This window comes from Dendrobates tinctorius, unplaced genomic scaffold (assembly GCF_039654945.1).
Source record: "Dendrobates tinctorius isolate UK_male_01 unplaced genomic scaffold, ASM3965494v1 ptg000046l, whole genome shotgun sequence".
In the NCBI taxonomy this organism is placed as follows: Eukaryota; Metazoa; Chordata; class Amphibia; order Anura; family Dendrobatidae; genus Dendrobates; species Dendrobates tinctorius.
Window position 1 is genome coordinate 35,133,990 of NW_027361714.1, and position 24,691 is coordinate 35,158,680.

At 40.8% G+C, this 24,691-nt stretch overlaps 2 protein-coding genes across 2 annotated transcripts in view; one reads left to right on the forward strand and one right to left on the reverse strand.

Annotated features, from left to right (window-relative positions):
- Positions 1-4,414, forward strand: part of ARG1 (arginase 1) — a 32,199-nt gene extending 27,785 nt beyond the window's left edge. Inside the window, exon 8 of the mRNA XM_073575817.1 lies at positions 1,746-4,414. Coding sequence (XP_073431918.1) covers positions 1,746-1,912 — 167 coding nt within the window. The 3' untranslated portion in view covers positions 1,913-4,414. The remainder of the gene's footprint in view (positions 1-1,745) is intronic.
- A 5,036-nt stretch (positions 4,415-9,450) lies between these two features.
- Positions 9,451-24,691, reverse strand: part of MED23 (mediator complex subunit 23) — a 189,012-nt gene continuing 173,771 nt past the window's right edge. The window contains exon 29 of the mRNA XM_073575818.1: positions 9,451-13,360. Coding sequence (XP_073431919.1) covers positions 13,187-13,360 — 174 coding nt within the window. The 3' untranslated portion in view covers positions 9,451-13,186. The remainder of the gene's footprint in view (positions 13,361-24,691) is intronic.

The following is a 24,691-nucleotide window of genomic DNA, read 5'->3' on the forward strand; positions in this document are numbered from 1 at the left end:
AGAAAGCTGGGTCTCCCTCAGAGGTCATGGGTCTTCCAGCAGGACAATGACCCAAAACACACTTCAAAAAGCACTAGAAAATGGTTTGAGAGAAAGCAGTGGAGACTTCTAAGGTGGCCAGCAATGAGTCCAGCCCTGAATCCCATAGAACACCTGTGGAGAGATCTAAAAATGGCAGTTTGGAGAAGGCATCCTTCAAATATCAGGGACCTGGAGCAGTTTGCCAAAGAAGAATGGTCTAAAATTTCAGCAGAGCATTGTAAGAAACTCATTGATGGTTACCGGAAGCGGTTGGTCGCAGTTATTTAGGCTAAAGGTTGTGCAACCAAGTATTAGGCTGAGGGTGCCAACACTTTTGTCTGGCCCATTTTTGGAGTTTTGTGTGAAATGATCAATGTTTTGCTTTTTGCTTCATTCTCTTTTGTGTTTTTTCATTTAAGACAAATTAAATGAAGATAATAATACCAAAGAATTTGTGTTTGCAATCATTTTCAGGAAGAAACTGAGAATTATCTAACAAAATTTCAGGGGTGTCAATACTTTTGGCCACAACTGTAGTAAGCTCCAGTCCATGCTTTTTGCCACTTAAAGGGGATGACCTTTTTCGCTTGTTAGTGCAGTTTTTTTTTTACCTAAACTGAACTGCCCTTCTGTCCAGAAAATGGCTGTTGATGGAGTAGCACGTGACCAGTTCAGTCCATCAGACTCCTCAATTTGCAAAATATCTCCCATGGGAAAGCTGTTTTTCTATTGGAGGAGGCTGATGGACTGAACTGGTCACATGCTCCTCCACCAGCAGTCATTTATGGACCGAAGTGTTTTTCAGTTTGTGATGAAAACGTATGCCTGTATTTGAGTGGTTTGATCCTTGGGTTTCTGTTTTTCACCATCACCCTCCACCCTTCCCATGAAACAATCAGCAACTCTAAGGCTGGTTTCATACATCTGTGTATCTGAGAACACAGCGATTACTGGCCCCGAGTCTCCTGAACCGAACTTGATAGCCTCATAGCTGTTGAATTTGGGTCAGGAATCCCAAAGCCAGTCTGTGCATTGACAGTTTTACATGGTTGTGTAATACTGGCATTTGCCTAAATCATCAATAGTGGTACAAGTACAAATAATGCCGAGGGAAGCATATGCTTTAAATACAGACCTGTGCCCAATTCTGGTTGGTATCAATCTCTTTGCTACTAGGTGATGAGAACCTGAATGAGGGCAGAGACAGGCGGCCGCATTTCTCATGCGAGAATCGCATCGTAAAACTCGTACTGGATATCGGCTCTCCTGACCTGAGCTTGACCGCTGCATAGTAATCCATCGTGCTGTCTTGCTCAGGTCAGAAGAGGTGTCGGCCAGTCCGTGCAGTGCGATGCGATTCTCAAACGAGTTATACGGCCGTCTGACTCTGTCCTAGGGGTCCCGTCACACACAGCGATTTCGCTAGCGAGATCACGGTGTGTGACGGGGATCAGCGACCGGCCCCCCTGCCGGTTATCGCTGATCGTTCTCGAGCGGCCTTGGCCATTTTTCGATTGCTGGTCTCCCGCTTCCCAGCACGCATCGCTGCGTGTGGCAGTGAGAGACCAGTGATCAGCGACGCTGGTTTCTAATGTAAACGTTGGGCATCATTTTACTGTGTGTTGGATAGATACCGTAATTACTGCAAAAATTTTTTCTAAAAATAAGAGTTTTGTGAAATTGACTTAACATGAAACTAAATTATGAAAATGTATTTAATGCAGGTTTATTGTCTGCCGTGGATATGATGGAAGTCAACCCATCTCGTGGGGAAACAGAAAGTGACACTCAACTGACCGTGAACACCGCACTCAATATGATATTATCCTGCTTCGGAAAAGCACGGGAAGGATTTCATGCATCAACACTTTACCTTCCAGATATCAGCTAGACCGCTAACCATCCGCTACTTTCTCATCATACTCTAATCGTTTTCTGCTTAAAAAATCAATACGAAGCGTCCAATACGAGACACAGATTGCATACTGATAGACTTTAGCTGAAACGCTGATGTGAAACCATAGTGCTGCATACTTTATCATGGCAATTCTATTCATTTTTGAAAATTGACTGCATAAACTGGAAGACTACGCATGGTCACCTTTCAGCACTATTTTACAGGGCTTATATATGAGATTTACTATACATAAGAAATTGAGTAAATGAATCACTATACTTGTGCATCTCTCCCGAGTTACCTTGCTTCTACAGGAATATAGAGAATGAAGTCAGAGCAGTACCACAATAAGACATCCTAATGTCCTTCATAGAAAAAGCGAGTTATACCCTCCCCAACATTAATACAGAAGCAACAGAGTGATAATGATTGGGTTAATAGTATCAGAGATTAATAGGAACATTTCAGAGAGTCAAGCATTGGTTGTCCATGGTTTTACTCACATCCTCAACTCCAGCGCTGTGCTCCATATCTAGACTTGGAGGACTGAAGGTTAAGTCTACGTCCTTGTCAATTTTTACATGCATAAGATATTAACTATTTTATTTCTCATGTGTTATCCATATTGCATCCTTTTTTTGCATCTATTTATAAAAACTGAAGGAGGCACATTGTAGGCAAGCTGCACTTTTATCTACTCACTCTTGACAATGGATCATTGAAAAACAGATGGAACACTGACGCCCAAAGTTTGTCTTCCATGTTTTACCCAGATTTTTGTATGGCAGAGTCTGATTTGCAAAATGGATGAGAATGTGAAATACTCATGGATCAGTTTTTGAAACCGATATATGTATGAATCAGTTAAGCTCTATGGTTGTTTGCTGTCTGAGAAAACAATGGACTACACGAGGATGTGTCACACGGGTGTGTGATTGTGGACTACAATTCTATGTACAAACGCACATAAAAACGCGTCATGCTTGTTTTGCAGTTTTGAGCGCTTTTTTTTTGCGCTGACGCACGCATTATCATGCGTTTCATCAGAATTTGAAAACCCAATTAGTAGGTCCAAAACACAATGTGTACAAAGTCCTTTATAGTTTTTTTCCTGTTTTTCCACAAATATTCATGCATAATTAGGAGCAGAATTCTGCTGTGTGAAAGAATGCTTCATAAAGACAGGTTTGCACAACAATACAGTTTATTCACACACCCTGATCTTCTACTTTGGATTGTGGGCATCAAGGACATTCCAAAAAGAAATTTACTAAAACAATGCAGTGCTTTACCATGTGAATACCAATCTACATACACCATACCTTCAAACCCTGCTAATGCATTTGCATCACAAGCAGTGCCAATGACTCCTTCATCAAAGTCGATAATTAACACAACTCAAACAGAAATAAGTTCATACACCTGAACCCATTAAAACTAAAAAGACTCCAGAGTACTAAATAAACAGAGTTCGCAAACCACGACCCAAACATGCAGATCCCAAACCAAAAAGTACAGGCATGAGACCAAACCCTAGAATAAATACAGATGACCTAAAGTAACAGATTCCAAGAAGAAAACCCTTAAATACCGTACATTCAGAATCCTACAGATCCTAGACTAAACTCCTTAAATTAATAGAGACCCATTAGACACAGCAACTTACACAGGGAATCTTTCCTTCAGCTCTGTCCTCTTGGATTCCAGTCCAGCACAAAAATGGTCTTGTGGCCATATGGTGTTAAAATAGAATTGTCCATACCTTGAACCAGCCTAAAGTTTGAGGTGTATGGGGGTAAGGAACCCTGCATTTCTTTGGATTCTGTATTCCAATGCCATACAACTTAGAGACTGTACAAAGTAATTTAACCATGGGTAAGGCTTTATTCACACCAGTATTTCTACGCCAAAACCAGGAGTGGCTCCCTAACAGAAAACAGATGTCAATCTTTCAATTTTAGTTTCTTTAAGTTCCACACTTGCTTTTGGCATACAAACACTGATCCAAAATACTGACGAAATACAGATGTGTGAACAAGTCCTAAAGGGCAAAATCCATGAGAAAATATTAATGCATTTGGGATTGTAATGTGGATTTTTAGACCATTTTCAAGGTGGGAGGGAACTTTTTTTTTTTAAACACACAGTGCCTGAGGAAAAGAAGTCACTACCCAGAAAGCAAAAAAAAAAAAAAAAAAATTACTACAGCATGCTCAGCACATACAGAGGATCAGCAAGGAGCGCCGCACAGTTTCATGTCTGAGGTGTGAAGATTTGTGAATGCTGCTCTTCACTATAAAACATGCATAACATAAATGCAACCCACAGCCAAAATTATATCTGTAAACCAAATGGTGTTTAAAGGTGAATTTTTACTGGCATTTACTTTGTAGGTGGCTTAAAATCTAACCATTTTCTGTCTATGTCTGTTTAAATGTTTCATATTTGTATGTGTTTGTTACTATAGATCACATTAAATATTTACTTTTAAAAATATTTCTCATGTTATGCTGCCTTATTTTCATCAGCAACCTGACAGGTCTAATAACCTCAAAAGACTGAAGTAAAATGGGTTAAATCTGTGCTGCCGGCAAATAAGGATTGTGAGGAGAAATGTAGTTTCTAACGGCTTTCGAAGTGACACACTCCTTCATTAGTACAAACCACGATGATGTTTGAATCTATGTGCAAATGAGGCTAGAAGTCTCACAACAGAGCCGTCTGTCAAGGAGGTGGCGTTGCCGGGTGAGGAATAGAGCTGGAGTGACAGAGACTTGAGAAGTGCTTCCACTTGTCCAAAGCATTTTAGCCTCATTTGCTTATTAAACAATTGCAGAACCTCGGTAATGGAGGGATGTGATTGGCTAGGTCATAGAATGGTAGCGTTAGAAGGGACCTCCAGGGTCATCGTGACCAACCCCCTGACCAATGCAGGATTCACTAAACTATCTACAGGTGCATCTCACAAAATTAGATCATCAAAAAGTGAAACTCATATATAGTTACTACAAACAGAGTGATCTATTTCAAGTGTTTATTTCTGTTGATGATTATGGCTTACAGCCAATGAAAACCCAAAAGTCATTATCTCAGTAAATTAGAATACTTTAACACTGGCTTGAAAAAATGATTTTAAATTCCAAAATGTTGGCCTACTGAAAAGTATGCTCAGTAAAAACACTCAATACTTGGTCAGGGCTCCTTTTGAATCAATTACTGCATCAATGCGGCGTGGCATGGAGGCGATCAGCCTATTGCACTGCTGAGGTGTTATGGAAGCCCAGGTTGCCTTGATAGCAGCCTTCAGCTCGTCTGCATTGTTGGGTCTGGTGTCTCATCTTCCTCTTGACAACACCCCATTGATTCTCTATAGGGTTAAGGTCAGGCAAGTTTGCTGGCCAAGCAGAGTGATACTGTTGTTAGTAAACCAAGTATTGGTACTTTTGGCAGTGTGGACAGGTGCCAAGTCCTGCTGGAGAATGAAGCTTCCATCTCCAAAAAGCTTGTCGGCAGAGGGAAGCATGAAGTGTTATAAAATTTCCTGGTAGACTGCTGCACTGACTTTGATCTTGATAAAACACAGTGGACCTACACCAGCAGATGACATGGCTCCTGAAACCTTCATTGTTTGTGGATACTTCACATCTAATAGCATGGAACAAACAACCACCATTGCATAATCTGCGAGAGGAAAATTCACACATCATAGGGCCAGGTAATTAAATACCAGAAAACGAAGAATGTAGTTGTGAGAATCAACAGATTTGTAGCAGGTAAAAAATGCCACAAGATGGTATTTGACATGTAACATTTGTAAATAACCACATGTATAGCGATGTTGCATACCAGAAGGAGGCAGGAGGTCACCAAGATAAAAAGAAGAAACTATCTGAAAAAGAATTAAACAATTAAAACTAAAAACAAACAATACAAACAGCACTACAAAGTAGAGCTACAATTGTGTGATTAAAAATGGGAATGAATGACTGGGAATGGGAATGAAATCGTACTCATTGAGACCATATGGTTGCATGGACTGTAGGGTCCAAATTCAATTCATGTGCAATTGCACCAGTAGGCGGCTAACTTGGCCTCCACAGTTCCCTAGCACAATGCAATCTATACCTTTCACTCCTAGTCCACTTGGTTAACACTGGTGATAGATTGTAAAATGCCCATGCAGTGAACGCAGGTGATCCACACTGGTTTCCTCTCTAGCAGCGGTAATATTACGTACGCTCATTGGCTGAAATCATGCAGCCGGTCTCTTGTACATAAAGCCTGTACCAGTCATGTTCGCTTTAATAGGCACACGCCACTTAATGAATTAGGTGGGTCTTACAACGGCCCTGCACTAGAACTGTTTTGGACTGAAGCACATTTCTGGTGTAATTTACACTACAATGGTGTAATTTTTGACTAATTTGTCATGTAGGTTTTGTCACACCCTGTCCTTCCCCAGCTTTGTGCACACTTTGTCGAAACTGGCCAAGGACTGGCATAACAGCACCAAAAGTTAGACTATACTAGAAATGGTACAAGGTAAAAACCTTGATGAATTGGCCCCATATGCCTCACAATGAAATGGTGTTGTAATATTGTACACATTTTAAACTGAGATTGACAGTCCTATACTATTAAACAATCTGGAAAAGATGTCTCAATGGGCAAACACTTGGCAGATAAGGTTTACTGTAGAGAGATGCATTTAGGACACAGCAATCCCATTGCTGCATATACATTAAATGGAAGTATATACTTGGGACTGCAGAACAGGAGAAGTATTTGGGTATCGTAGTATCATAGTTAGCAAGGCCGAAAAAAGACATTTGTCCATCCAGTTCAGCCTATATTCTGTCAGAATAAATACCCAGATATAAGTCCTTCTAAAGAACCTAATAACTGTAAGATACAATATTGTAAGGCCTGTTTCACACTTCCGTTTTTGTGTCCGCCAAACGGATCCGTTTCCGTTTTTTTGACGGAAACTGATGCAAACGGATCCGTTTTTTAAAAAATGGATCCGTTTTTTTGACGGATCCGCGGTAACCACTAATGGAAGTCTATGGGACAAAAAAAACGGATCCTGCAAAAAAATGGCGGATCCGTTTTTTTACGGAAACCAACGGATTTTGACGGATTTGAAAAAACGGAAGTGTGAAACAGGCCTTACGCTCCAGGAAGACATTCAGGCCTCTCTTTAACCCCTCGCCTGAGTTCGTCATCACCACCTCCTCAGGCAAGGAATTCCAGATTCTCACTACCCTAACAGTAAAGAATCCTCTTCTATGTTGGTGGAAAAACCTTCTCTCCTCCAGACGCAGAGAACGCCCCCTTGTGACCGTCACCTTCCTTGATATAAACAGATCCTCGGAGAGATATTTGTATTGTCCCCTTGATATACTTATACATGGTTATTAGATCACCCCTCAGTCATCTTTTTTCTAGACTAAATAATCCTAATTTTGCTAATCTCTCTGGGCATTGTAGTTCCTTCATCCCCTTTATTCATTTTGTTGCCTCCCTTTGTACTCTCTAGTTCCATTATATCCTTTCTGAGCACCGGTGCCCAAAACTGTACACAGTACTCCATGTGCAGTCTAACCAGGGATTTGTACAGAGGCAGTATCATGCTCTCACCACGTGTATCCAGACCTCTTTTAATGCACCCCATGATCCAGTTTGCCTTGGCATCTGCTGGTTATAAGTAGGGCCGGTTTCACATTTGCGGATGTGCCCGTAGCGTTTCATCCGCATACGTCACGTGTACCCATCTTTAACATGGCCTATGCGTGGACATGTGCTTGCGTACAGTTGAGTCGTTGCGCGGGGTGCGGCGAACACATGTTGCATTTTTTGCAGCGTCAAATATCCGCAGTCATCTGCATGCGGATAACTGCGGATGGAGTAAAAAAAAAAAAAATACATTACTATCTATGGCCAACAATGTCTGTAAAGCACTGTAGAATTAGTGGCGCTATATAAATGAGTAACAACATCTGCAAGGAGTTTGTATGTTCTCCCCATGTTTGCGTGGGTATCCTCCCACATTTCAAAGACATACTGATAGGGAATTTAGATTGTGCGCCCCATCGGGGACAGTGCCAATAATGTCTGTAAAGCACTATGGAATTAATGGCGCTATATAAATGAGCAAAATAAATAAATGGGCGTGGCTTGTGAAAAAAAAATTGACTGGAAATAGCATTGGCCTATTGAACGCAACCACATTAGCATGCGTTTGCGGACAATCCGCTGAGGACTCAAACGCAAATGTGAACCTAGCCTAAGCTGAGCAGCAGTACACAATGTCAGGTAGCAGCTGCAAAAGCAAACAAGATTTTAGGGTGTATAAAAAGAAAAAACCCTGTGATCCGAATTTGTTACCCCTCTATACATCACTTGAAAGGCCACATCTAGAATACAGGATCCAGTTTTGGGCTTCACATTTTAAAAAAGGATATTCAGAAGGTAGTCAGCTCAAATGTGGGAAACTTGATTATAAAGTATGGAAGGCATGATACGATAGGTTGGAAATGTTGGGCTTGATCAGCTTAAATATAAAAGCATATGACTTATTCCTTTCAAAGACCGTACAAAAAGGACAACAGGTGGAAGGGTGGTTCGTTACAGATACAGCATATCCGACTGTGGATTGTCCTACCGCAAATAATGGCAGACACTAACCGCTTTTAAAAAAGGGAGTGGATGCTTTCCTCATCAAAAAATGGTATTGTGAGTTATGGGTAATATAGTGACAGAATGTATAATTGGAGAAGAAAGGAGGAACTTGATGGACCCAAGTCTTTCAACCTGTGTAACTATGTAATCCAATTACACGTATTGAATACTGTAAAAACCCAATAGTACCCAAGGTTGACAGTTTGTTGCAATTATTCCCAGATTAGACAAACTTCTGTGACTAATACAATCAGCACAAACCTTTCAAATGCATCTGTGAGTGAAACTGGAGAATTCACACTGATACTTCATTGCTTTAATAAGGAAAGATGCACAAGGTTAATTGCTTAAAAAAGGCAGAAAGCTTGTGTGTAAAGGTACTGTCACACTTAGCGATGCACCAGCAATCCTGACCAGCGATATGATGCGGTCAGGATCGCTGGTGCATCGCTAAGTGGTTGCTAGTGAGCTGCCACACAGGCAGATCTCACCAGCGACATAGCAGCGGTCGGGGGTCGTTACCTGTCAGACGAGGCGATCCTGACATTCTCCGCCCGCGTCCACGCTCGTCGGCGCCACAGGAAGCCCAGCAGGAAGCTGACGACGAGAAACGGCCCAGGACGTTCTCGCGCGATCAGCGATAACCAGCGGGGGAGCGGTCGGAGGTAAGTATCAGACATAGTGATATCGCTAGCAATATTGCTATAACGTCACAAAACCAGTGACGTTATAGCGATATTGCTAGCGATATCGCTTAGTGTGACAGGGCCTTAATCTGGATTCACAGGATTCGAGCTTTTGGTGATCCTTGAAATAATTTATAGCCGATGAACAGTGAAAACCACAAGGCACATCGTCTGACTTTTAATATAAAAATAATCACACACATTTAATCAAACATACAAATAATTAAATATGACAAAGTGTTCATTACAAAGAGGACATATATAGAAATGGATGCACTTTCATCTCGGAAAAGATTTTGGGCCCGTTTCATTTTGCATTTGCGCCTTTTTGTGTCTTGTTTTTGGTACTTTTTGCCAGTGTGTGCCTTATGCTTGTTTTAATTTGCTCCGTTTTTAAAGTCTGTTTTATATGTGTTCAGTTTTTTTCTTTATGTTAGTCATCGTGGGCAGGGATGGATAAAAAAAAGGGTCAGTACATCTTTACTAAAACACACTAGTCCTTCTGAATTTTTTTTGCACAAGTTTTGTGTCATTTTATCAGAACATGTGATCTTGAGCTAAAGAGATACAAAAAAAAAAAAATGAAAAAGCGCATTTTATATTTTGAGGAAAGTTCAGGGATCATCATTTTGAAGAATATGGCGCAAAACACAGCAATGGATACCACAAAACAAAAAAAATAAGTGACTTTAAAAAAACGCAAATGATGAACCGGGCCCTTCTTGTTTAATGAAGTAAACTACGCTGCTATGTTTTTTAGGAATGATCGCAAACAGTCTCACAGTTGATCATCCCAAAACCAGCAAAATTATTTTTCCTCGTCTGACACGAGATGGTCAGCCACATTAAATACTTACATGTTACAGTTTAATAAAAAACAGTGAGACCAATACACAGAAGATCGCCCACATGAAACAGTCATATTTCCAACAGGTTACTAATCTAGATTCATGACCCCATAACCTCTATTGTGAGAACTGTTCGGTTTAATTGAATCAGGTCTAAAAGGGTGACGAGTCTGGTCAATGAAGCAACTTCCTTCAGAGGATGACTAATAATGATCTGCCATTTCATCATTGATATGGTTTTGAAAATTCAGACTTACAGGAATTTTAAAAAGTGCTCTCCGATAGACGTGCATTGCTGTTTGTACTAGTACAACGGCAGTTATCACTATTCCAAAGTTGTAGATTTCTAGAAATTAAAGGGAATTGGCCACCAGCTTCCCCCCCCCTCAAAATAAACCAGATGTCTTACACTGTAACTGCCGCCTGTCACTTTCCTACAACAACTCTTTACAAGCCCTACTGCCCCACTTGCCGCTAAAATAAAGTTTTAAACTTGTCCTGCTCAGTATGCTAATCGACATGGTCGGGCGGTGGTTCCGGGAAGAATGGTTGAGATACATCCCTACGACCACTCAGTATCAACTGGCATACAGTTCTGGACTAGTTTTCACCTTCATTTTCGAGGCATGCGGAGCACTAGGGATTGTATGGAAGGGTTGCAGGAAACTGATAAGAGATTTATAATGTGGTGCGGCCAGTGTATAACAGGAAAACCTGCTGACTGGTTCCCTTTAATAATCCAGTTCAAAATACTTATGACATTTCATAGTAACACGTCAGTCGTTTTGATCAGTTGGAGTCTCAGAGCCAAGACCATCACTAGTCACTGAGTTTAAGTAGCTGAAGTACAGAGTCTCGATAAGTCACAATCACATCCGAGGGCGTATAGCCAAGGGATACTGCCACTTCATTTTAACCATCAGTAGAGGCATTAGCACCCGGCACCCTCCCCTCCGACCCAATCTTCTGATATGTCACTATGATCTAACATTTTACATTCCTTAATGTTTCTGTTAAAAGCCAATTATAATATAAAGTTGAAAATTAGATTACGAGCCCAGTTCCAACAGGATGCAACAATTGGAATCCATCTTTTTAGGGCATTTTGGAGAAGTGATACCAGGATTGTAACTCACGTCATGATTAAACATTGTACTGTATTATAAGCAGTTCCCTTGTATAAAGCTGTAGGAAACAGGATATTTAATTTAAATCTTAAAATCAAAGCGATTTTAGACTCAATCATGTACTATATACTAGGGGGGGCATTTAAAAAGGAACCTTGCACCATGAAATGTTAGCCAAAATTCGGCCATCATGTGATGAACAGAGTGAGAAAATGTTTTCTGAAAAAAGATTCAGGATCATTTGTCATTTAAATTCGTGCTCATTCTTGGCTCAGAGGTCTACAAGGGGGATCTATTCAGAGACTGGCAGCCTTCCTTGTACGAGCATGCATAAATGATTGTCACTGAATAGAACCAACTACTTGATCTCCAAGCCAAAAATGAGTCTCTTTGGAAACACTTACATACAGCATTGTAGATAAAATCTGTTCAGTACTTGCACTATTAATATGATGCTGGCAGATGACAGTGTTAACATGACAAATTCCCTGTATGAATCAGATATGGAGCATTGTTACAAATGCAATAAATGTCCATTTTTTGGTTAGAGTTCCTTCACATGCTAGTTAACAAAATGCCATGTCTTTCAAAATGTTTACATCATGGTGTTTTTTGTATTTTTAGCAGATTTTTTTTTTTAACTTGGTAACATTCACTGTGTTTTTGGGGTATTTTTCAGGTCCTACAATAAAGCCTAAAGGCTACCATACACATTAGACATTGCTTCCGGCTCTCTCATACACCGGAGCACTTAGGTTCTCCATGATAAAGCCATCACCAGACATGTCTGGTGGAGGCTTATCTCCAGGAGAACAGGGCCACCAACATGAATCCTGACAATCCGTTGTTCGGGCTCACATATACATTAGATCGTTCACACCTATTGATATTGGGCTGTTTGGCTAACATTAGTGCAATATGTATGGGGGCCTTAAGAGGAAAGAAAAAAACCCACCACAAAAACGGAATGATATACCCAGAATATCACTGAAAAATCCAGGAACCAGGGCAACAGACGTCCTCCTTTGGTAACCTTAATGGTACAGAAAAATCATAACGTTCCAGCCAAGTAGGGCTTTTTTCAAGCCATAAAAAGGAGATGCACATCTCTTTTTACGGGTTGATAAAGGCTTTGTGTGGCCAAAACGTAGTGATTTATCTGTACCTCTAAAGTTACCAAAGGAGGACGTCTGGTGTCCTGGATTTCTTGGTATTGTTACATCGTGGAGTGGTGCACGGGACTTCTCTATTGCAAGTATAACTCGTATCACCAGAATCAAGTAACAGGGTATAATGCATAAAAAAAAAAAAAAAAACACTAAATAGTGCCTACAAAAGCACTGTGGAAGACTGCAAACCGCTGTGTGAATGCAGCAGCAAAATCATTGAAGCACAAAAATTGCCTCCGAATGCCATTACTCATATCCATAGATATTAAGTGGGAATCTATTCTCACCATGGACCTTACAAAATGTGAGAGCTCAAATGATGACTAACCATCCATCTTACGATCAGAAGTTTCAGGGAGCCAAGGACCGATATTCCAAGGGTTAAAGAATACCCAAATATTTAGTATCACTTTATACAATTGATTGATGCAATTGTCTGTCCGTCCGTGACATGTATGTCATCATCGCCTGTTTCAGGTTACGTCCAATGTGTATTTCTATCTTCTGTTTACAAAAAAATGCAGCTCTCATATACAAAGCACAAAATGCTAGGGAAAAAAGTCTTTGTACTGTTTTGTTAATGAAGTCTAAAGAAAAAAAAAAACAACCACACAACAAGGTTAGTCCTGGACTGAGCTACAAAATATACAAAAATGATATCAGTCCAGGAGCGGTCAAGGTTTGTTCCAGGCAAGAAACCATTCCTAGCTCCCTCACAGTGTCTACTTAATTCCGGTGTGACGTCCGATGTCAGCTTTCATTGCGTGACAGGCAGGTTGACATTTCCAGGCACCTGGCTAGCCTGAGGGGCTGGGGATCCACTGTTAATTGGAGGTGGAGGTGCAGTAGCCGGTTCTTGCTTGCTAATGTGAGTGATGAAACGCAAACGTAACTTTAAAGCCGGTCGCAGACTGAAGATGATTTTTTCAACCTAAAAAAAAAAAATAAAAAAAAAAATTGCAAGACTGTCAGCAAGTCAAATATGTAATTAAAAATTAGCTTAGGGGAAACTTTTTTTTTTTTAACCCCTCCCTGCCAAAGCCCATTTTCACTTTCCTGACCAAGCCACCTTTGTTTGTGTCATGACAGGTTTTTTTACTGAATGCTAATGAAGTTCTGCACTTGTCTATATAAAGTAGTAGAAGGAGAAATATGCTTGAAAGAGGACTAGCGACACTGTCCAAGAATATAACATGCACTATTGCTTAATTTTTTTTCCAGAGCTCATTAAATAGTTCCAACACTTTGTCAATCATGTGAAAGTGTTTTTTTTAATATACATATATCTTTTTGAATGTTTAAAAAGATAATATAACATATAATATGTGATCGGGCGGCACGGTGGCTCAGTGGTTAGCGCTGTAGCCTTGCAGCGCTGGAGTCCTGGGTTCGAATCCCACCAAGGACAACATCTGCAAGGAGTTTGTATGTTCTCCCCGTGTTTGCGTGGGTTTCCTCCGGGCACTCCGGTTTCCTCCCAAATTCCAAAGACATACTGATAGGAAATTTAGATTGTGAGCCTTCAGGGACAGCGATGCTAATGTGTGCAAAACTGTAAAGCGCTGCGGAATTTGTTAGCGCTATATAAAAATAAAGATTATTATTATTATTATAAACATTCTATTTATAATGAGAAAAAAAAACAAACAAGAAGATGGATACAGGATATGAAAGGGGAAAGGTTAGGAGGCAGAGTGTCAGGGAATGTGTAGGAGAGGGGGGTCCTGTTGAACATTTAGGATAAGTTCACACAAGGTGGTTTTTATGCTGCAAAACCTGATCTCTTGGCAGGAAAGAGGATGCAGAAAATAAAAAAAATTCAGCAGATTTTGCTTGTTTTTTCTTGTGTATTTGGAATGCCTAATTTGTCTCTTGTGCATGCTGAAAGTTTAGTGCAAAAAAAAGTCCCAGAAATAGGTTTTCGCACAAAAAATGCTGCAAAACCTGATCGGATTTTCAATGTTTTTCCACCAATTCATGTCAATGGGTGAAAAATGCTGGGGAAAAAAAAAAAAAAAAAAAAAAAAAAAAAAATGACAGGCAAGAGGGGCTGTCTGCTCTTACAGCCCCTCTGCCTTTGGATCGGAGACCCCGTGGCATGACGCAGGGTCTCGATTGCTCCCATGCAAAACTCAAAATACTGATTACAAAAAAACAAGGTGTGTGCATGAGGTTTCTTAAATCTCCTAGACATAGCTAGTACAGTAAAACAAAGCTGAAAATTTGCAGTAAAAAAACACTTAGTGTTTCCCCTATAAAACGTGTTTAAACACTGAGCAAGTACACTATACATAATATAAACATTAACCTTGTATGTAGATTTCCAGAACCAGAAGTTAGATATTTAAAATATTAAAGAGTTTTCAAATCTGTACCATTTATTCTAAGATACAAGAGATTTTCTGTTTTTACAATAAGATTAACAGATCTTTCTCCATGATTTAAAGGGAATCTGTCACCCTTTTTTTTTTTTTTTTTTCAGCTGCCGCCACTGACATCAGGGGCTTATCTACAGCATTCTGTAATGCTGTAGATAAGCCCCCGATGTAACCTGAAAGAAAAATACATTAGATTATACTATACTCATCGGAGGGGGCGGTCCGGTGAGTGTCGCTGTCCTGTCCGGCGCCTCCCATCTTCATACGATGCAGTCCTCTTCTTCCCGTCCTGTAGTGGATCCGGCGCAGACAGACTGCCCTGCCCTGTTGAGGGCAGAGCAGAGTCCCTGCAGTGCGCAGGCGTTGGGAGAGGTCTGGCGCCTGCGCACTGCAGGAATCTGCTCTCAACAGGGCAGAGCAGTGCGCCTGAACGGATCCACTACAGGACGGGAAGAAGAGGACTGCATTGTATGAAGATGGGAGGCGCCGGACCGGACACCCATCGATTTGATCCATTGCTCCATTCTAATAAGGGCAGGGGGATTTCATTGTCTTTCCATTGTCCATCACTGGTGATTTTCACAGAGCTGAAAAAGGTGAGGGATAGAGAATTTGTTTCTAATTGGATGCAGAGTGTCTACATGAACTAATACCAAAATATGATATCTAGCTATATTCAGGTTAAAGGCCTTTCCAATATGTAATCTTAGGTTTTTCCAAAATGATTTTATTTTAGAGCAGAAGAACCAGATATGAGAGGGAGTGTTTTGATCTTGATTACATTTTCTACATAAAATCAACAGATCTAACACCTCAAACTGTTGAATATCTAGGGTTTTATACCATCTGGAAATACTTCTTACTTAAGTTCTTGATATTTGGTTTCTGTGGAGATGGAGTGTATATTTTTGTATATTGGTTATTTTCATGCCCGAAGATGGTGCACGTGGACCCACTGTGCCACAGACCAGACCTACCCTGAAGAGGCATAACTAACCAGCTACCTTGGTGTTCATTGGAGCCTCTAGTGAGGAGGTCAGGCTTGTGCGGTAGGTACCTGCCAAGCGCTACAACAGAGCGTCGTCCAGCAGTAACAGATGACTCGAAGGGTCTAAGCCACTAAACAAATTAGTAGACAGGGCAGGATGGCCACTTGGGACAGGTTCAGACCTTGCAGACAGGATGACCACTCGGGACAGGTTCTGGTACCACAGATGCAGCCACCGGGTACATATACCGTGGGTACAGTTTCAGGATATGGACATCACCGAGGCGGACACAGGAAACAAGGACAACCTATACTGGACTAATGGACACAGGAAAAGGGCAAACCCTATAATAGACTATGGAAACACAGGATATGGGAATAGTGCTAAAAGATTAGGGACAGGGACCTGGCAACATACAGTTGCACACACCTAACCACTTAACAGTAATTATCTTTTTTACAAGATATCTCCCAGCTATTGGCTGTGATGTGCACACATTACTTGCCTCCAAGCTGTTAGCTGGGGGCATTTTACCATGTACACGCTCTGCCCCTTTAAGAACAGTGGAGCACACACACTAGGTATGCTGTTGAAACACAGTGCGGCATGCACAGGGAAGGAGGAGGAAGTACGCAAGGACCAATGCCAGGGCGGTGAGCAAGACGGCTTCCCGGCATGGTGGGAGGAGTGGAACCATGATGAGGCACCGGCAAACACTACAGTCATATTGTATATTAGTTATCATTTTCTTGGTATTAAAAGGTCATGTTTAGTTCTGTTTCCCATTAGTTGAGGAATGTAGGGTTTTCTAATGTGTTATTTAAGACTATATAAATTTTGATATTTTCTCATTCTCTTTTTGATTTGTAGTTAAATCTTGTAAGGAATTGATTGTTTTCAGTCTCTGGGCCATTTAGATATTATCGTATAGCTGTTTTAGCCTATTGGAGGGGATAACTTTATTAGGTGTCCAATTAGTATGTTGGCCAGACTTTGATAATAAATAATAATCTTTATTTTTATATAGCGCTAACATATTCCGCAGCGCTTTACAGTTTGCACACATCATCACTGTCCCCGATGGGGCTCACAATCTAAATTCCCCATCAGTATGTCCTTGGAATGTGGGAGGAAACTGGGGTACCCGGAGGAAACCCACGCAAACACGGGGAGAACATACAAACTCCTTGCAGATGTTGTCCTTGGTGGGTTTAAAACCCAGGACTCCAGTGCTTCAAGGCTGCAGTGCTAACCACCGAGCTTTGTTGCTTTCATTTTACTTTTTTTATTTTTTAAAGAATTTGTATTCATTCGGAATCAAATATAGTAGTGGGGTAGAGTTAAATATATTTGAGATTAGATTTTAATATTGGTCTTATAACAGAGTCTTAACATTAGTTTTGTAAGAGAATTTATTTTGTGGTATTTGAATCTATCATATGGAATTAACTAAAGATGGTGGTTTGTACCACCTTTGGGTATACTTCGAACTCAACTCAGTTTCCTGGGTGAGGATAAGTGATATTTTAGATCCTTGCTGTGTGTGGAAATTCTGCAGTTGTCAAAGTTACTAAGTCCTAGGCCTCCCATATATGTTGGATCCTTCTCTTTATAAGGGTGATATGTGCCAAGAGGGCTCCTTTGTTGAAGAACTTTATTTTGTTTATAAGATTGAATTATAAAGCGTTTATTAATGAATTCACTCCATAAGTATTTTTTTTTTTAACACTCAATTAGCTATCCTTCTAGACCTGGGCCTTTCCCTCCAGGGCTCGACTTAAAGGCTAGGTCAAGTTATTTTATTGTTTTTGAGCTAACCAAGAGTTGTTTGCGTGTTAAGTGTGGGTAGATTTACTCTCAAGATATTCTTTAACCCCTTTACCCCCAAGGGTGGTTTGCATGTTAATGACCAGGCCAATTTTTACAATTATGACTACTGTCCGTTTATGAGGTTATAAAGGCCCCTTTACATTTAGCGATGCACCAGCGATCCCGACAATGATATGACCCAGTCAGGATCGCTGGTGCATCGCTAAATGGTCGCTAGTGAGCTGCCACACAGGCAGATCTCACAGCGATGTAGCGACGCAGCAGCGGTCGTTACTTACCTTTCAGACGCGGCGATCCTGACGTCTTCCCTCCCGCCCGCGTCCACGCGTCGCTCGTCGGCGCCAGCAGGAAGCGCCCGACGAGAAATGGAACTGCTCGATCTCGCGCGATCAGCGACAGACAGCGGGGGAGGCGGTCGGAGGTATCACACATAGCGATATCGCTGCTGCGTCACAAAATCGGTGACGCTTTAGCGATATTGCTATGTGTAAAGGCCCCTTAACGCTGGAACGGTTCCATGGATCCCGGTGATTCTGACATTGTGCTCTCGTAACATTGTACTTCCACTTCATGTTAGTGGTAAAATTTCTTTGCTATGACTTGCGTTTATTTGTGAAAAAAAATGGAAATTTGGAGAACGTTTTGAAAACTTTGCAATTTTCCAAATCTGAATTTTCATGCTCTTAAAAACAGAGAAATATGTCACACAAAATAGTTAAGAAATAACATTTCCCGCATGTCTACTTTACTTCAGCACAATTGTGGAACCAAAATATTGTTTTGTTAGGAAGTTGTAAGGGTTAGAAGTTGACCAGCGATTTCTCATTTACAACACCAATTTTTTTTTAGGGAGCACACCACATTTGAATTCACTTTGAGGGGTCTATATGATAGAATGGGGTCACTTTTGGGTATTTTTTAAAAACTGCACCCCTGAAGCTGCTCAAAACCACATAAGTTTATTAACCCTTCAGGTTTTTCACAGGGATTTTTGGAATGTTTAAAAAAAAACAAAAAAAAAAAAACAACCCACATTAACTTTTTCACAAAAAAATAACTTCACATCCAATTTGCTTTATTTTACCAAGGGTAATAGGAGAAATTGGACTGAAAAGTTGTTGTACAATTTGTCCTGAGTATGCCGATACCCCATAAATGCAGGTAAACTACTGTTTGGGCGCATGGCAGAGCTCAGAAGGGAAGGAGCGCAGTTTGACTTTTCAATGCAAAATTGGCTGGAATTGAGATCGGATGTCATGTCGCGTTTAGAGAGCCCCTGATGTGCCTAAAAACTTATTTTTTTTCACAAAAATGATCTTTTCGCCCCCAATTTTTTCAATTTCCGAAGGGTATCAAGAGAAATTGGACCACAAAAGTTGTTGTGCAATTTGTCCCAAGTTTGCCGATACCCCATATGTGGCGGTAAACCACTTTTTGGGCGCATGGCAGAGCTCAGAAGGGAAGGAGCACAGTTTGACTTTTTCAACGCAGAATTGGCTGGAATTGAGACAGACGCATTTCGAGAGGCCCTCATGTGCCTAAACAGTGGAAATCCCCCAATTCCATCTCCAATCCTAACAAACCCCTAACCACAAACCCAACCCCAACACACCCCTAACCCTAACTTTAGCCCCAACCGGAAAATGGAGATAAAAAAAAGCGTTTATTTTAATATATTTCCCTAACTAAGGGGGTGATAAAGGGGGGGTTTGATTTATCATTTATAGCGTTTTTTGTGTTTGGCAGCTGTCACACACTAAGACGCTTCTTATTGCAAAAAATAATTTTTGCATCACCACATTTTGAGAGCTATAATTTTTCCATATTTTGGCCCACAGAGTCATGCAAGGTCTTGTTTTTTGCGGGACGAGTTGACTTTTTTTTGGTACCATTATCATGCACATGACATTTTTTGATTGCTTTTTATCCCGATTTTTGGGAGGCAGAATGAACAAAACCAGCAATTCATGAATTTCTATTTTTTTTTTTGGGGGGGAGGGGGGGGTCAGTTATACCATTCCATGTGTGGTAAAATTGATAAAGCAGTTTTACTGTTCAGGGGGCAATTTTATTGTTTGGGTCAGCACAATGACAGCGATACCTCATTTATATCATTTTACATTTTGGGGCTTTTATACAATAAAAACTTTTTATAGAATAATTATTTTTGCATTACTTTATTCTGAGAGCTATAACTTTTTTCCAGTGATGGTGCTATATGGCGGCTTGTTTTTTGTGGGACACGATGTTTTGAGCGACACCACGCTTCTTTATATCAGTCTTTTTGATTATGTGTTATTTCCACCTTTTGTTCGGCGGTATGATAAAGCATTGCTTTTGGCTTTTTTTTAATGGTGTTCACTAAAGGGGTTAACTAGTGGGACAGTTTTATAGGTCGGGCCGTTACGGACGTGGTGATACTAAATGTGTACTTTTAGGCTATGTGCCCACGCTAGCGTTTTTAAACGCTCAGGAAAAGGATCCCCTTTCCCAGAAAACGCGAGTCTTTTTCCGCGCGTTTTTTGACACGCGATTTCTGGGATCATTGGGGATGGCTAAAAACGCTCAGCAATGCGGGAATTAATGAGCATGCTGCGTTTTTAGCCGCTAAGCGAATTCTGAGCGGTTAAAAACGCATGCATTGGAACAAAAAGCCAAAAACACATGCTAATTAGAAGCATCTTGTAAGCATTTCTGCAGCGTCTGAGCCGGCACAAATGCTGCGGAAACGCATACAAAAACGCAACGTGGGCACACAAGCCTTATAGTTTAGATTTTTTTCATACAAATATTGATTTAATGATACAATAAATATTGATTTTATTATTTTTTAAAATATTTTTACAATTTTTTTTTTCATTCTTAAATTTTACACTGTTTCCCACTATGGGACACTCATTTTGTGCAGGCTTATCACTTATATAGCATGAAGATCTGCATGCCATAAAAGCTGTTAGCGCTGCACTCTGCACACTGACATCAGAGACTTCCTGACATGCAGCGCATGACAGGAAGTTTCTGAGCTCGGGTAACCCGGATGCTGTCATGACATCGGGTTACCATGGGAGCGATCGGGACCCTGCGTCATGCCACGGGGTCTCCGATCCAAAGGCAGAGGGGCTGTAAGAGCAGACAGCCCCTCTTGCCTGCTCCCGGAACGCTATGATCATGTTTGATTGTAGTGTTCCAGGGGTTAAAGTGCTGAGAACGGTCAGTGACTGCTCCTGGCACTTAGTGCCAGGTGTCAACTGTGAGAATCAGCTGACAGCCGGCCGCGATCAGCCGTGCTTTCCCCCCTCGTACTATTCCGTCCATGGGCATTAAGTCCCAGGGCACATGGACGGAATGGTACATCCAGTGTCAGGAAGGGGTTAATCTGGTCCAGTTGTCCAGAGGGTTTGTGATCTTTGTTTAACCCCCTCAAAGCCTGTTTTTACCTCAACATCTTCAGCCCCGAAGGTGGTTTGAACATTAATGACCAGGCCAATTTTTATAACTCTGACCACTGTCACTTTGTGTGGTTATAACTTTGGAACGCTTCAACGAATCCCGGTGACTGAGAATTTTTTTTTGTGACATATTCTACTTTGTAATAGTGGTAAAATTTCTTCGATATGACTTGCGTTTACTTGTGAAAAAACAGAAATTTGGTGAAAAATTTTGAAAATTTAGCAATTTTTAAACTTTGAATTTTCATGCCCTTAAATCACAGAGATATGCAACACAAAATAGTTAATAAGTAACATTTTCCACAAGTTTACTTTACATAAACACAATTTTGGAACTAACTTTTTTGTTAGGAAGTTATAAGGCTATATGCGCACGTTGCGGATATGCCTGGGGAAATGTCTGCGCGGATTCTGCATCTCTTGGCAGAAAACACAGTAGAAATTCTCCACGTTTTTGTGCTGATTTCATGCGGTTTGGATGCGGACTGACATGCGGCCTTGTCTGTGGATTTGTTAGCTCAATAAAGATGTACTACTGCAAAATTTTATATTATAATATATATATCCATCCATTTTCAAGTCCTACCTCCATTGTTTATGTGTTTCAATCAAGACTGGCTCTATTTGATTCTCCACCCACACACTCTTCCTCCTGATTTATTTGCATTTTAAAAATCTGCAGCTTTTTTCAGCCAAACCGGCTTGAAATCCGCATCAAACCAGCAAATATTTTGACACCTGCGTATTTGTTGCAGATTTGAGTTCCTCAATGGAAGTCAATGGGGAAAAAACGCTGCAGATACCAAAACTAATTGACATGCTGCAGAAAATAAAACGACACGAATCAGGGCAGAATTTTCCACAACATGTGCACACCAATTCTGGACTCCCATTGATGAAATTTTCTTGAGCAATCATTTGTGGATTTGGTGCAATTCCGTGCAGAAAAACCGCTGCGGATCCGCAACAAATCCGCAACGTGTGCACATAGCCTAAGGGTTCACATCTGAAATCACTTTGAGGGGTCTAGATGACAAAATACCCAAAAGTGACAATGCTTAAAAACTGCACCCCCTCAAGTTGCTCAAAACCATATTCAAGAAGTTTATTAACCCTTCAGGTGATTCACAGGAATGGACTGTGGAGAAAAAAACCATTTAATTTTTTCACAAAAATTTTACTTCATATCCATTTTTTTTTGACAAGGGTAACAGGTAAAAATGGACTCCAAAATTTGTTGTGTAATATCTCCTGAGTACGCCGATAACCCATATGAGGGAGAAAACTGCTGTTTGGCCGCACGGCAGAGCTTGGAAGGAGTGTTATTTGACTTTATGAATGTAAAATTTCCTGGAATCATTAGCGGACCTCATGTCCCATTTGGAGAGCCCCTGGTGTACCTAAACAGTGAAAGCCCCCCACATGTGACCCCATTTGGGAAATTATACACCTTTGGGAAATTATCTATAGGTGTAGTGGAGATTTGGACTCCATGGGCATTTTCCAGAAATAAGCAGCAATAAATGTTGCATAATGAAAATTGCAAACTGCCGTTTTAGTGACCAGTACGTTATGCCCAGCTTGTGCTTCAGGAGACACGCACCCATAAGCTAGGTGGGCTCATAGCTTCAGAAATGCCAAACATTTGGACGCAATATGTGGTTGAGGTACACTGTGGGGAACAGAAGGGAGCAGAGATTTTTTTTGCTGAATTTCTTTTGGTGGGTGAGGAGCCATTTTGCTTTTCCAGAGCCTTTGTACTACCAATAAAGAGGAAGCCCCCCTATATTTCCGTTAACAGATGATAAATCTGAGTGGGGACTTGCATTTTTTGTGGATTGAGTTGAAGCTTTCATTGGGAACGTTTTACAATACGCTTGGATTCACAGTTATCAGGAGCGCTACGCTGAGCACTTAATTTGGGGTTTCCATCAAAATCTGAGTGACGCGATTCAGATGAAACCCACGAGGTATTCATCCATTCACTATAATGAAGCAGCAGAGTTACTCTGGACTCAGTCTAGCCTCTGCTCAGCCGTGTCCCTTTCAGAAGTGCACAAAAAACTCTTGCCGACAGCACTTTTATGCAATCCTACAAAGACGGACACCAACTGAAAACAGGTCAGAAAGACTCCATCTGCCTCAGGTAATCTTCCGCCAGAGGCTCCGTCTGAATCACTTATTTCAGGGATTTACACGGAAACCCCGATGCAGGCGCTCAACGCGTGAGCGCAGGATAAATATGTGTCGAGCCTTACTGCAATCTTTGGGAGGCAGGGTTTTTATGTTGGAGGCCGGGTTTTTATGTTTGGCTGCTGTCACACTAAAAGACTATTGCAAAAACTAATTTTTTGCATCACCATATTTTGAGAGCTATAATTTTTCCATATTTTGTCCGACAGCCATGAGATGACTTGTTTTTTGCGGGATGAGTTGACGTTTTTATTGGTACCATTTTCAGACACATGACATTCTTATCACTTTCTATTCCGATTTTGGGAGACAGAATGAACAAAAATACAGCAATTCAGTTATGTCATCCCACCTGCGGTAAAATTATTAAGGAAGTTTGTTTCTTCAGGTCAGTACGATTACAGCAATACCTCATTTCAATAGTTTGTGTTTTGGTGCTTTTACACAATAAAAACTATTTTATACAAAAAACAATTATGCTAAAACATGGTTTTCTGCCTTTTTTTAACTTTATTTTTTTATGGTGTTCACTAAAGGGGTTAACTAGTGGGACAGTTTTATAGGATAGGTTGTTCCGCGTCAATAGCAAGTGTACTTTTCTGTATATTTTTTTTCATACATTTATTTATAGATACAATATCTTGATTAATATTTTTACAATTATTTTAAAAAAATATTTTTACTTTAACTTTTTTACTTTGTCCCACTATGGGACTGTGATTTTTTGCAGGCTGATCGCTTGCATAGCATAGGGATGCCGCAGCATCTCCATGCTGCATAACGGTCAGCTCTGCACTGACAAAGTTGATGATCATGCACTGCGCATGATCAAGCAACTTTCCTAGCTCTGATGTCCAATAAAGTGGTGCCGATGTATGTGCAGTAGCATTTATCTACTGTGCATGTGCCGCCATTTTGCTGGAGAAACACCAAGGTTATTTACCAGTAGCCGGTTTTTCCGGAGCCCATGACGGCACACATGAGAGGGGATCTGCCCGTTCAGGACAGGAACCCTACTGAAGATAAAAGGGCGGTACCTCTCCCTCGCTTCAGTTGGTGTACAGAGCATGAGAGGCCCCCCAGGTTAGTACACATGGTAAAACTATCAACACATTAACTAAAAAAAAAAAAAAGCACCCAAACTATAGTGCACACCAAAGGTGTGATAAGGGGGGAAAATATACAAGTGCCGTCATGGGCTACGGAAAAACAGGCTACCGGTAAGTAACTTTGGTGTTTTCCCGTCTCCCATGATTGGCACACGAGACTTTTGTAGAATAAAACACCTTAGCAAGGGACCACCACTTGTAGCACCTTTCTACAAAAGGTTAGGTCAGTAGAGGAAGATATATCTAGGCGGTAGTGCTTGAAAAAGGTCGAAAGTGAGGACCAAGTAGCGGCTTTACAAATCTGCTGAATAGAT